Source organism: Eschrichtius robustus, chromosome 14, assembly GCF_028021215.1.
Source record: "Eschrichtius robustus isolate mEscRob2 chromosome 14, mEscRob2.pri, whole genome shotgun sequence".
Lineage (NCBI taxonomy): Eukaryota > Metazoa > Chordata > Mammalia > Artiodactyla > Eschrichtiidae > Eschrichtius > Eschrichtius robustus.
Window position 1 is genome coordinate 30,144,029 of NC_090837.1, and position 12,073 is coordinate 30,156,101.

Sequence of the window (12,073 nt, forward strand, 5' to 3'; positions counted from 1 at the left end):
CAGGAGCCTCTGTGTCAGGCACTTTGGGGGGTGTGTCCCTCTCTGGGGTTAAACTCTGCGTGTGAACTGCAGTCACACCTCTGTCTGAGGTCTGTTGGCTGCGTCTCCAGTACTGTGATCACCCAGTAGCAGCTCAGCCCTAACTCTGCCACCCTTCCTCCCTGATTGTCGGGTGACAGGAGCTGAGGATTTCAGCCAATGGGCTCTCGCCCTCGTGACATCCGCCAACACCTAAAACGTGATCCAAAGAAAACCATTCATTAGGCTCAATGAACAGTTAACAGACAAAATGGCCCTGCCACTGCTGGATTTCCTTTGTTGTTGCCTTTTACCATTTTGTTTCATTTTTTTGATGTTGGTTTATATCCAGTTGCATATCAAACCAGCATCTCTTCTCCAAGCCATCTAGTTTGGTTCAACTGAATATCACTCAGAAAATGGGATGGAAAATTCAGTTTGTTGTGGTCAGTCCTGAGCTTCCCTCTTTCCCTTTGGAGACTGTGTTTAAAAAAAAAAAAAAAAAAAAATTGACATTTTTATATAAACTTTACATGAGCAGATATTTCTGTGTAATCAGTTCAGCTACAGAATGCTCTCAATGAACTCAGAATTGGGTGGGGGGCTGTGAATAAAACATGTTTCCTTTCATCAAAAAAAAACTCAGTTGTAAAATTGGAAAACTATGAATTCTGCTCTGTGAGAGAAAGGTCGGGACTTGTCTTTATTCTAGTTCCCTGTCCCACCCAGAGAGTGACATTTCATCATTTATCAGCTGTTACATTCTTTTCAGCCCAGTACTGCTGTGTTTTATCTTCCCTTTTCTGTCCTGGAGGCCCCGCTGCGATGGTCGCTGTCCGTGGTGCTGGAGTGGCGTGTGGTTTGCTGCATGGCGGTGTCTGGGTCGCTGACCGTGTGTGACTCATGTTCCAGCGCTGTTTTAACACTGTGTCTCTGTAACTGTTTGCGCTGCTAGCTGCTACACGGAAGCAACCATGCTGTTCTCAAGGCAGTCCACCCTTGATGATTTAGATGGACCTGAAACTGTTCCTAAAACAAGTGAGCGCGCTCGGCCCGGGCTCCGTAAAATGCTCAGCATGGATGTGTCCTCTTCGTCAGCTGAGAGCGCCAGCTTAGCCTCCAGGTGCTCACACGTGCATGCGTTGTCCGTAACCGTGTCACCTCCCCCCTGGGTCATTGCACAAATGAGTTCTTGTGACCTGTGTGTTTTTGTTCATTTTTATTTTAAGAATGTGCATGACTAACCAAAGCATAACCACCGCCCTTCCTGGGATACAACTGGTCGTTCCCAGGACAGCATTCTATTAAACTAACTGCTCTTTGGTTTTTGTCTGTTAGGAGTTTCTTTAAAATCCTACTATAAACATTGTCCTTCATTTTGTAAGTATTGCACACTTTTTATTTCCAAAGGAACAAGCATGTTTCCTCCTTGGTTGAGGGCTCAGGTAGGTGGTCCTCACAGGGAGAAATGGGTCAGGAAGGGCAGGAAACTTTTTCTCATGATTTCATCCAAAGATCCATGAAGTAGGGGGAAAAAAATCCCAAAATCCCGTATGTAGTCACATTTAGTTGATACAGAATGAATCTGTCCACGTTTTATATGCATAATTAACATAAAAGTCAGGACCTATTTTACCATTGGTTTTTTAAAAAGAATATTACTGTGCAGTAGAATATATCACCTTTGTAGACCTTAACTTGTTTGGTTTGGAAACGATTACTTTGGGCTTAAGTTTTCTCATTAAATCCTATGATAAAACAATAATCATTTAGAAATGAAATTACTTGCGTAAAAGCCAAAAGCTCTTTTTTGAATTGCCTTTGAAAAGTCAGCAGGAGCACAGAAGCATGAGCTGCATTGTGCTTATCCTGACACCAAACAACCTACCCAAATAACCCAATCCAAAACTAATGTCAACGTTGGCAAATCAGGGGGTTGTTGAGTCCTTGTTGCCGGCAGCTATGTATCTCAGTTCAGAGCTGCAGGAGGCTGGTGCCTGGTGTTTCTGGGAATGCCATGGCCATTTGAGATGTCTTCTGGCTGGCACATGCTATGCCATTCCCCTCTGTTGATTCCTGAACGTACCAGGATTTGCTGAATCCCTTTGGGGCCAGACCTCTTTTAAAACCACAGAGAGTGTGCCTGTGATCGTTTACGGTCCCACTGGAAGTTAGACCTGGTGTGGGGCTGGCTCCAGTGGTCTGAAAACTCAGTGGGGTGATCAGTCAGTTTCACGGCCATGTCTAATCAAGGTAAGTCTTAGCCAAAAGCTGGTTGTCTTGGTGTTCCGACAGCCTTCTACATGATGTGCACGCTTAGAACCAAAGCCCTGGGGACACTGAACACCCCTGAGTTAGGATCAAGAGCTCATACAAATGTGGTTCTTCAGTCTCAGGGCTCAGCCAAATGCATTCATTCATTCATTCACATGTGTGCTCCAGTGTCCATGACAAGAAAAATGGGTACAGTGTGCGCATTTGAGCATCTCAGTGTTTACGGCCCCAGCTGCTCGCACATGCTGTTCAGATAGCAGCACCTTCTCAGAGTCTAACAGATTATCGCTCTACACCCAGCAGACTCTGCATCTCTAGATGACTTTTGCCCTGTCCCCTTCAGGGCTGGGTGTGTCGAGGTAGACAGTATAGAAGGCACGCTTTGAATTTCACGGCTCTGGCTGCTGTATTTCACTTCCAGCTTTTCCTGCACGGACCTGGCGGGGAAAGTTAGAAGGACAGGAGGGATACAAGAGAGAAGAACAGGAAGCAAAAGTAGAGTGAAGATAATGGCAGAGGAGCTCATGAAAAATGAAGCTGGAAGGGGAGCTGGTAGCGGAAAGTCGTTGGGAGGAGAGAGAGCAGGAGGGTAGCCCGAGCTGGGGACTCAGCCCTGGAGAGAGACCCTCAGGGCAGAGAGTGGTGGGCGGGGGCCTCCACATGCCAGGCGGTGGGGAGCCGGGGACGGGGAGGTGGTGAGCATTCAGTCAGATGTAAGAGGCACCAGTGAGAAGAGGCAAAGGATGGAAACACAGGGAGAAGCAAGCCTGCAGGAAGTGCGCCGTGTGTTATAAAGCATGCCATTGTCTTGCCAACGGTCCATCATTCCTGTCCTCCCCTTACGGATCTGGGGTCCATTGAGAGTAGAGTGTATCTTGGCTAAGACCTGCGGACCCAGCCCGCTGAGGCTTCTCATTTCCCTGAGCGCCTTTCTTTAAAATCCATACACTGGGAGGTGAGCTGAGCTCACTGTGTCTTGATTGGAAATAAACACCAGGCCCCGTGGCTAGGAATCTTGATGGGATTGAAAACCTCTGCTCAGGAGGGTTTAGCACCCTGGGAACCTCAGCCCAACCCACCGTCTCTGCGGACCAGACAGATTATCCAGAAGAAGCAAAGCAGATGGAACATGGGGGAGCGAGGGGGCGTTTCCCTCCACGTGCCTGGATGCGCGGCCGTGGGTGCCCTCGGGAGGGTGGGGAGTAGATGCTGAGACCAGGCGGTGCCCGTCCCTGTGTCCCGACAGTGAGCCCACGCAGTGCACGATGCTCTACTCGCGCCAGGGGACCACAGAGACCATAGAGGAGGTGGAGGCCGAGCAGGATGAGGAGGCGCCTGAGGAGGCCCGGGACACCCAGTCCCCACAAGACCCCACGGAGGACGGCGACGTGGAGGCCCCGCCCTCCTACAGCAAGGCCGTCAGCTTCGAGCACCTGTCTTTTGACTCCCGGGACGACTCGGGGGGCCAGACCCACATGGCGGTCAGCCCCGACGACAGCCGCTCGGACCGCCTGGAGGCCAGCATCCTGCCACCCCTGACGCATGAGCTGACGGCCAGCGAGCTACTGCTGAACAAGTAAGAGCCTCGGCCACAGCGAAGGCCACGGCCGGGAGTGTCCCTTAGTGCCCGCTGGGCTGCTGGGCGCAGAGACCTGCATGCAAAACGTCCACTCGGATGTTTACAGGCAACATGCTGCTTTCAGTACTTCCTGCACCGCAAGTAGGAGCCAACTTGGTGCTTCTACCACTGAATCGTACAACCAGCAAAGTGTCTGTAACTGACATGTGTGCTCACGTCTCTTATTTATTTATTTATTTATTTATTTATTTATTTATTTATTTATTTATTTTTGGCTGCATTGGGTCTTCGTTGCTGCATGTGGGCTTTCTCTAGTTGCAGTGAGTGGGGGCTACTCTTCTTTGCGGTGCATGGGCTTCTCATTGTGGTGGCTTCTCTTGTTGCGGAGCACGGGCTCTAGGCATGCGGGCTTCAGTAGTTGTGGTATGCGGGCTCAGTAGTTGTGGCTCGCGGGCTCTAGAGCACAGGCTCAGTAGTTGTGGCTCACAAGCTTAGTTGCTCCGCGGCATGTGGGATCTTCCCGGACCAGGGCTCGAACCCGTGACCCCTGCATTGGCAGGCAGATTCTTAACCACTGCGCCACCAGGGAAACCCCTCATGTCTCTTTCTGTAGCACAATATGAGGTTGATGCTGCAAGACACCTGGGGACCCGGGAAGCAGGGAGGGACAGCAGGGTCACACCAAGAGGAAATCAGTCGTCTGGGGGAATTAAGACCCACGTAGTGTCACGCTGCTTATTCTAACAGGATGTTCCGTGACGATGAGCTGGAAGAGTCAGAGAAGTTCTATGTTGGGCAGCCCCGCTTCCTGCTGCTGTTCTACGCCATGTACAACACGCTGGTGGCCCGCTCGGAGATGGTGTGCTACTTCGTCATCATCCTCAACCACATGGTCTCCGCCTCCATGATCACCCTCGTGCTGCCCATCCTGATCTTCCTCTGGGCCATGCTGTCTGTCCCCCGGCCCAGCAGACGGTTCTGGATGATGGCCATCGTCTACACAGAGGTAGGCCTCGGGCGGAACTGGCCTGCCCATCACAGGGCATCACTCTGGGTGGGCCTGCCCCGACTCCAGACAATTTCACATAAACAGTCAGTGACACGGATATTCTTAGGTGGACACATGATTATAACCAACAGTTACCTGGTGCCGGTAATTATATTTATCTTTTCACATTTCACACCTCACACAGCATAGGGGCTAATATCATTCCATCTAACAGATAAGGAAATAGCCTCAATGAGATTAAATAATTGCCCCGAAGTTACCCAACTATCGAGCGGTGGGGGAGGCCTTTGAGGTCTGGTGTCTGCCCTGTGGTTTCAGCCACCAAGACGGTAAGTGAAAGGCAGAAACAAGCACGGCCCCGGGGCCAGTGCACAGTCAGTGAGTGGACATTGGATCAGACAATACAGTAAGCACTTGGAACAGTTTGATGCAGCCTGCGTTTTTCCCATTTTTAAACCTAAAGCCAATTTCCACACATCAAAACACAAAGTCACATGCCCACCCCCTTAAAAGTCTGAATAACAGAAAAGGAGCATTGCCACCCCGTTTTCATCACCCGTGAGGGGACAAGAGACACTCTGCCCAAATGTACGAACCTGCTTTTCTGTCCTGCCCTGTTGTGTACGTAGCAGTTCACAAACTCCCATGGCAACCATAAAACTGGGAGTAAAAGGGAGGCTCTTACAGACTTTGCTCCTTGGGCCATCACAGTTCTTTGTCATCTTAGGTTTGTGAAGAAGCCTCATTTTCTTACCTGGCTCAGAAGGAAAGTTTTCACTAACAGTGGAGCTGCAATTGCTTCTTCAAGGATAGTACTCATGATGGTGTAGAGTTAGAGTCTAGAAATTTTATAGGTTTACAAGTAATTCAACAGCAAGATTAAAACAAAGTTATGTATTAAATCATCTCCAAAGTATTCATTTGAAAGTATTGCTATCATGTATCTTATTTCCATAATAAAAATAAAAGATGTGAAACCAGATACATATCCATGACTTTAATTAGTCTGTGTAAATAATGGCTCTTAAATATTACTTCCATTACATGACTTGGTGATCGGGGCATAAGTGACTCCCTGTTTGGGGCCTGGGGATTCTCCCCAGCGCCTCTGCGGGAGGAGCTTCTCACCCCCGCGCGAGGTAAGGGCAGGTTCTAGGAATGTGGAGAAGGGAGAAAGAGCCGCTGACACACAGCTTTCGTCTTGAAATGAGATCTTCCCGGTTCAAAGTGGGGCTCTCCATTTTCTCTGTCACACTGAGGCATTGTTGACGTTAATTCCCTCCACAACCCAGACTTTGGGCCACAGCTGGGGGCTATGCTGGGCAAGAGGCAACAACAGAAAGTTTTAAAAAAATGGTCGTTCCTGTTTCTCAATGGTCGCAGATTCCTGTGGCAAACTGATGAGTGTAAATGGAGAATTGCCTACAGTTCAAAACCACACTGCGTGGGTGGGCGCCAGTGCAGAGCGCGGCGGGTGCACGGCCCCGTGTAGCCGGGATGGTGGGGACTCGTCAGTACAAGTGGGGGACGTGGGAAGGAAGAGAGAAGTTCGGCAAAGGACGAAAGCAAAGCCAGTCCAGTCCTTGCGAAGAAACGAAGGCGTAAGACAGCCCGGCGAGCGCAGGACGGACGGGCCATGATGGGGCTGCAAGGAGGCTGGAGGGGCGGGCAGCAGAGGTGCCCAGGGATGCCCGTCCACGGGGTTTACGCTCAGCCCTCGGTCCCTTGGATTGAAGGAGTTGAACGGGACACGACTCCGTCAAGTGTGTGTTTTAGCAAGTTTTTATACAGAGTGAAAGTGGAGGCTTGGAAAACAGCCGGGGTGAGAAATATCAGGGTCCGGACCGATGTCACCGCAGGGGGGCTGAGAGGAGGGGACAGAGGAGCAGGTTCGGGAAGGGACACTGGGTGGGGTGCACGGGAGGGTGTGGATGGGCTCTAGCGTCTGTGTGGGTACCCAGTGTGCGGGGTGCAAGCACCAGGGTAAGGAACGCAGGGCTGCTCTTCACAGAGGCTGGACTTTGGGAAGAAGCGTGAGAGGAGGAGGGCTGAAGGGGAACTCTAGGTCAATGGAGGACTTGTAAAACTATTCTTATTGTTGGATTATGTGTAATGAATTAACCCCTGATGACGCAGACGTTGGACGACGTTTCAGTGTCCATCTCTGCAAACATCTCCACGTTTGCACCGTGAGCTAGTTACCAGCACAATTGGCAAGATTTTGTTTCATTCACTTTTATTTCTTCTTGAGGACTTCCAATGAGCAATAAAATGGTGAGAAGAGAGAGATGCGAATAAAGTAATACCGTGTAGAGCAAGCCTGTGTGGTTTGCTCCTAAAGATTACAAATTCAAGCAATACCATAAAGTATAAAGATAAAGATCTTCCTGTTCTTGTTGGTTCTAATTACCATATTTAATAGCTGAATACTTGCGTAAATATCTAATTGAATCAGTAGAAATTAGCCAACTCCTCAACAGTAGCAGAAGTCATTTAAGCCGAGTCAGGAGTAACCTAAATGGCCCTGATGTATCCGTAGTCGAAGGCCCTGGAGGTGAGATTCTGCGCTTGTCCTAAAGTCAGAGTCTGAGAATGAGAATTTGTTATTCCACACGGTGTGTGCATTCCCAGCAACAAAACTGAGACTTTTTTCCCTTAATTTTTTGTATCACTGTTTCTCTTATAGAACTATTCTTAAAAGGACTCGTTTTTTAAACATTTCTATCATCTGTGTGCAGGTGGCAATTGTGGTCAAGTATTTCTTCCAGTTTGGGTTCTTCCCCTGGAACAAGAGTGTGGAATTGAACAAAGACAAGCCTTACCACCCACCCAACATCATCGGGGTGGAGAAGAAGGAGGGCTACGTTCTCTACGACCTCATCCAGCTGCTGGCCCTCTTCTTCCACCGGTCCATCCTGAAGGTACTGCCCATTCACAGCCCCTGAAAGATTCCCCGAGAACCCGAACATTGGGATCGCGTGGGGCCGAGGGGCCATGGTGTGGGGTCTGTGTGTGTGCTCTTTTTTTCTTTGTTAACAGACAGTTGTGTTCATTTCATTCATTTTCCCCAACACTGTGTGCTCAATAATGGAGTTTGTAATAAATCAAGGGGAAATTTCCCCCTATTTCTACCCTGGGTTGAACACAGCCTAATTAACCCAACGCACGAATGGTGAGCAGTTCTTACCTCCTGATCCACGGAGTTCTACCCTAGTTCTACCTCCTGATCCACAGCAGATCATCAGGGAGCTGCAGTCTGGGGTCTCCTCTCCATCCTGACCTCGGCCCACCCCCTTCTAGTAGCATTGCTTTTCTTGTAGTTTCTTGTCGTGAAACCACTGGCTTTAGTGAGAGCCCATCTATGTGATGGGCCCGGGAAGCCCAGGGCTGTGCTCCCAGAGAGCACAGCCTGAGAAAGCCACTCCCTCGTTGCTCTGGGAAGACCTGCCTACAGAGTGACCTTCTCGGGATCAGTAACTCCTGTCATCCCACTGAGCATCTGTGGGGCTTTTTCTTCTCACACACTGTGAATTATAAGCTAAACTTGTAATATGCCACTCAACTCTAAAAATTAGATATTGATGTGCCTATGGTCACAGTCTTACTTTCCTTCTCTTATTTTAGCCTTGTCTCGCATAACGTATTTTAAATTCATTTTATCAAGTAGTATCTTTATTAGTTCCTTTTGAGAACAAGGTTGGCCTCAGTTAATGCATACACACACATACACGCACACGTACATGTAACAGTATGTTCAACGTCTGTCCTAGTCAGTGGGCTGTTTCAAACAGGCTTTCATCTGTGTGTACCATGACCAAGACCTTTACTCTGCCTTCTGTCACCTTGCAAACTGCAAGTCCCTAACCCTTCATTTGGTGGGGGGTGGCTTACCTGAGTCATTGGGGTGTGGTGAGTTTGCAAAGGTATTTATCCAAAGGCACCTGTTAGCCAAAATAAAATTTGCTTAATTTTTCCAGTTCTTCTGATGAATATGTTAATTACCTGAATGTAGCCAGTTTACTAATTCTTAATGAACATATTAATAGATGTTTAACCTTATTTTTTTAGATCTAGAAATTAAAGTTTTAAATTTCAGCATTTAAGACACAGTAGTATAATTTTGGCCACTTCCAAATTCTCTTGCAAATTCTGAATCCTTTTGCATGTCATTTTAAGGAAATTATAAAACTTTAGATATTTTTATTACTTTTTCATCAACATTCAAATGGTTAAACAGCTATGATTTTATATTTAAAGCACACAATAAATGAAATTTTGGTGTTTCATATTGCTGCACTTACTCTGATTTCTTCTTTGAGAATTTCTTATATACAGTGAATATATTTGAGGTACTGTTATGCTGAAATTTTGGCTAATGGTATGAAAAATGCTTTTTGTAATGATAAATCCTTTCATAAAGAGACAAAACTATCCTACAGCTTTTGAAAAAATAAGCCTTTTAACAATGCTGCTTTGAAATCCAAACAATTAAAAACTATGTGCAAATTTCAGAAGTGGTTAAAGTTATCCTATTTATATGAATCACCATAATTTTATAAATAATTGGAAGAATTAACAAACCTAAATAAATATGCTACTAAGAAAGCAGTGAAAGAATCCAAATATGTTAATAAAGTGTTGGCAACAGACAAAGCCACTTTTAAAATGATTTGAAAGAAATCAGTATAAACTGAAAAATCCCATTATGATTCCCATTATGACATCTAAAATGTCTGCTGTAAGAATACATTCATTGAATGTGTTTAAGAAATAATATATCAAGAGATATGGGAACATATGTATATGTATAAGTGACTCACATTGTTATAAAGCAGAAACTAACACACCATTGTAAAGCGATTATACTCCAATAAAGATGTTAAAGAAAAAAAAAAAGAAATAATATATCTATACATAGATATTTAAGAATAATCTGTAAATTAGGTGACTTTGTCTCTGGATGAATGGATCGTTCTCTGAGTTGGTTTGGCAAATGGGCCTGGAGCTCTTATTCTCTACAGAGTCAGAGGGAGGACTGGATGGGGTCCTGGGGATGAATGCTAGCCTGGCAGCCAGGGCGCTCAGGGGGCGGACAGCTCACTGGGCAGCTTCGCCCAAGGTCAACACCAGGGCGACTTGTGGTCCACGTAGCATCTCATTCCAGGAAAGTCCTGCTGCCTCAGCCCTCTCTTCTGCAGTCCTCCCTCCTGTCCTTACCGGCCCCCTTTATCCCACTTCCTTGAAGCAAAAACCAGGCTCTGCAGGTTGCATCACAGACTCTCACACGTGGGCCAGCATTGTTGGAGTAGAGTATTTGCAGGTCTGTTCCTGGGTCAGCCGTGGTGATCCCAGGTGATCCCAGGATTCAGGTCTTGTGGTGCAGGCTGGGGGAGGGGCAGCACCGTAATTCCAGTACAGATATGTGGTGAGCACGGGGCGGGGATCAGTTCACCCATGGTCACTTCAGCTCGGTACTGCAGGTGCACGCTGTCAGCACAGCAATGTGTGCTGGAAAGCACTTCCGCTCAGGGAACCCGCCACGCGATTCTGGTTTGACTTCCACCCCATCATCTGTCTCCATCTCCACTGAAGAGCCAAATGCTATGGTCTACACCAACTGCCTCCACTCTGCTGGGACCGTCAGAAAATTATAGATGATACGCTTTCTTAGAATCCTTTGCACTGCTTTGGGTTTCTAATCTTTTTTTGAATTTCAGTTTTATGGACGTATAATTGATGTATAATTGACAAAGTTTTATTGACGTATAATTGACAAATGAAATTGTAAGGTATTCAAGGTGTACATGTAGTGATTTGATAAACGTATACATGGGGCAAAGGTTCTCTCCCTCTGGTTAAGTAGTGCATCCAACACCTCCGCACCTGCCTCCATCTTTGTTTGGTGACAGCATTTAAGTCGCACTCTCCTAGCCAGTTTCCGCTGTACAGTAGTGTTGTCAGCTACAGTCGCCCTGTTTTACGTCTATCCTGAGGGACGCTCTGGTGGCCGGGATGTCATAGGGCAGAATCCCAGCCCCCGCCCCGGAACGGCGGGCTGAGCTGTCCCTTCCCTGCCTTCTCAGTGCCACGGCCTGTGGGACGAAGATGACATCGCCGACGGCGGCTCTGACGAGGTGGGCTCGGACGACGAGCTGTCCCTCGGCCACGGTAGGAGGGGCTCCTCCGACTCCCTGAAGTCCGTCAACCTGGCCGCGTCCGTGGAGTCGGTGCACGTGACCTTCCCCGAGCAGCCGGCCGCCATCAGGAGGAAGCGCTCCAGCAGCGGCTCCCAGACGTCCCAGGGCTCCAGCTTTTCCTCCAATAGGTCCAAGAGAGGTATCTGTCACACGGTGTCCCCAGGCTGAACCATTTCCCTGGTTCCAGTGGGTCCGGGGCAGGCGAGTTTGTTGGGTGCTGTCGAGGAGACGGATAATTGTGATGTGAAAAGAATGTACTTTGCAGCCAGACAGACGGAGTTCCGAGTCCGGGCTGGGCTGTGTGTGTGTGGCCCGGGGCGATCGCATCACTCTCCAGGGTGTCTGTCTGAGTCGTCCCCGGGACGAGGATTTCAGGTCGTGGGGAAAAGTGGCCAGCACGCCGCCTCGTACCTAGTGGGTGTTGGATACGGGGTAGTTATAAATCATATCCAGAGATTCTGCTGGGTATAAATCACGATTTATTTTGAAAATACATGCATTTAGATTTAATCGATGGGAACTTTTAGCCAAACCATCTTAGTTATTTCCTAAGCTAGTTATTAATTTCTTACTCAACAGCCAGTAACAGGAAAGTACATATGTGTTCCAGTTGCCCCTCTGGGGGTAACTGGGCTTTTGTGTTGACTGTGCTCCTGTCTGAAGCCTTTCAGACACTCTGTATTCATCAGCAGAAGACATTTTTCAGGCAGACACTGGCAGGTCATCTCATATTTGTTTTACAGTTAGAGAAATTTGGACCTGAAAAAAAGGCATGGGTCCTGGACCCAATCTAGAAAACCCACAACAAAAACCTGGGACCCCACTGAGCATGATAAAAACTGTTCTCCAGTCTACTTCTTCCTGGGACAGAGGTCCCACAGCGGCCCAGGAAAGAGCCAGCAGTGGGTGTGAAAACCCACGGATGCCTTTGGCTACGGAAGCAGAGTTGAGGCTGCAGATTCCAAGTTCTCCGCCTCTGTTCTTACGGGCATCTGT

At 47.9% G+C, this 12,073-nt stretch overlaps 1 protein-coding gene across 4 annotated transcripts in view; it reads left to right on the top strand.

The window, feature by feature from the left end:
• Window positions 1–12,073, top strand: part of PIEZO2 (piezo type mechanosensitive ion channel component 2) — a 347,028-nt gene that overhangs the window by 311,769 nt on the left and 23,186 nt on the right. For all 4 annotated transcript variants that reach the window (XM_068562415.1, XM_068562416.1, XM_068562413.1 and 1 more), the window contains 4 exons: window positions 3,539–3,868; window positions 4,619–4,877; window positions 7,619–7,801; window positions 10,964–11,216. In XM_068562415.1, coding sequence (XP_068418516.1) covers window positions 3,539–3,868; window positions 4,619–4,877; window positions 7,619–7,801; window positions 10,964–11,216 — 1,025 coding nt within the window. The remainder of the gene's footprint in view (window positions 1–3,538; window positions 3,869–4,618; window positions 4,878–7,618; window positions 7,802–10,963; window positions 11,217–12,073) is intronic.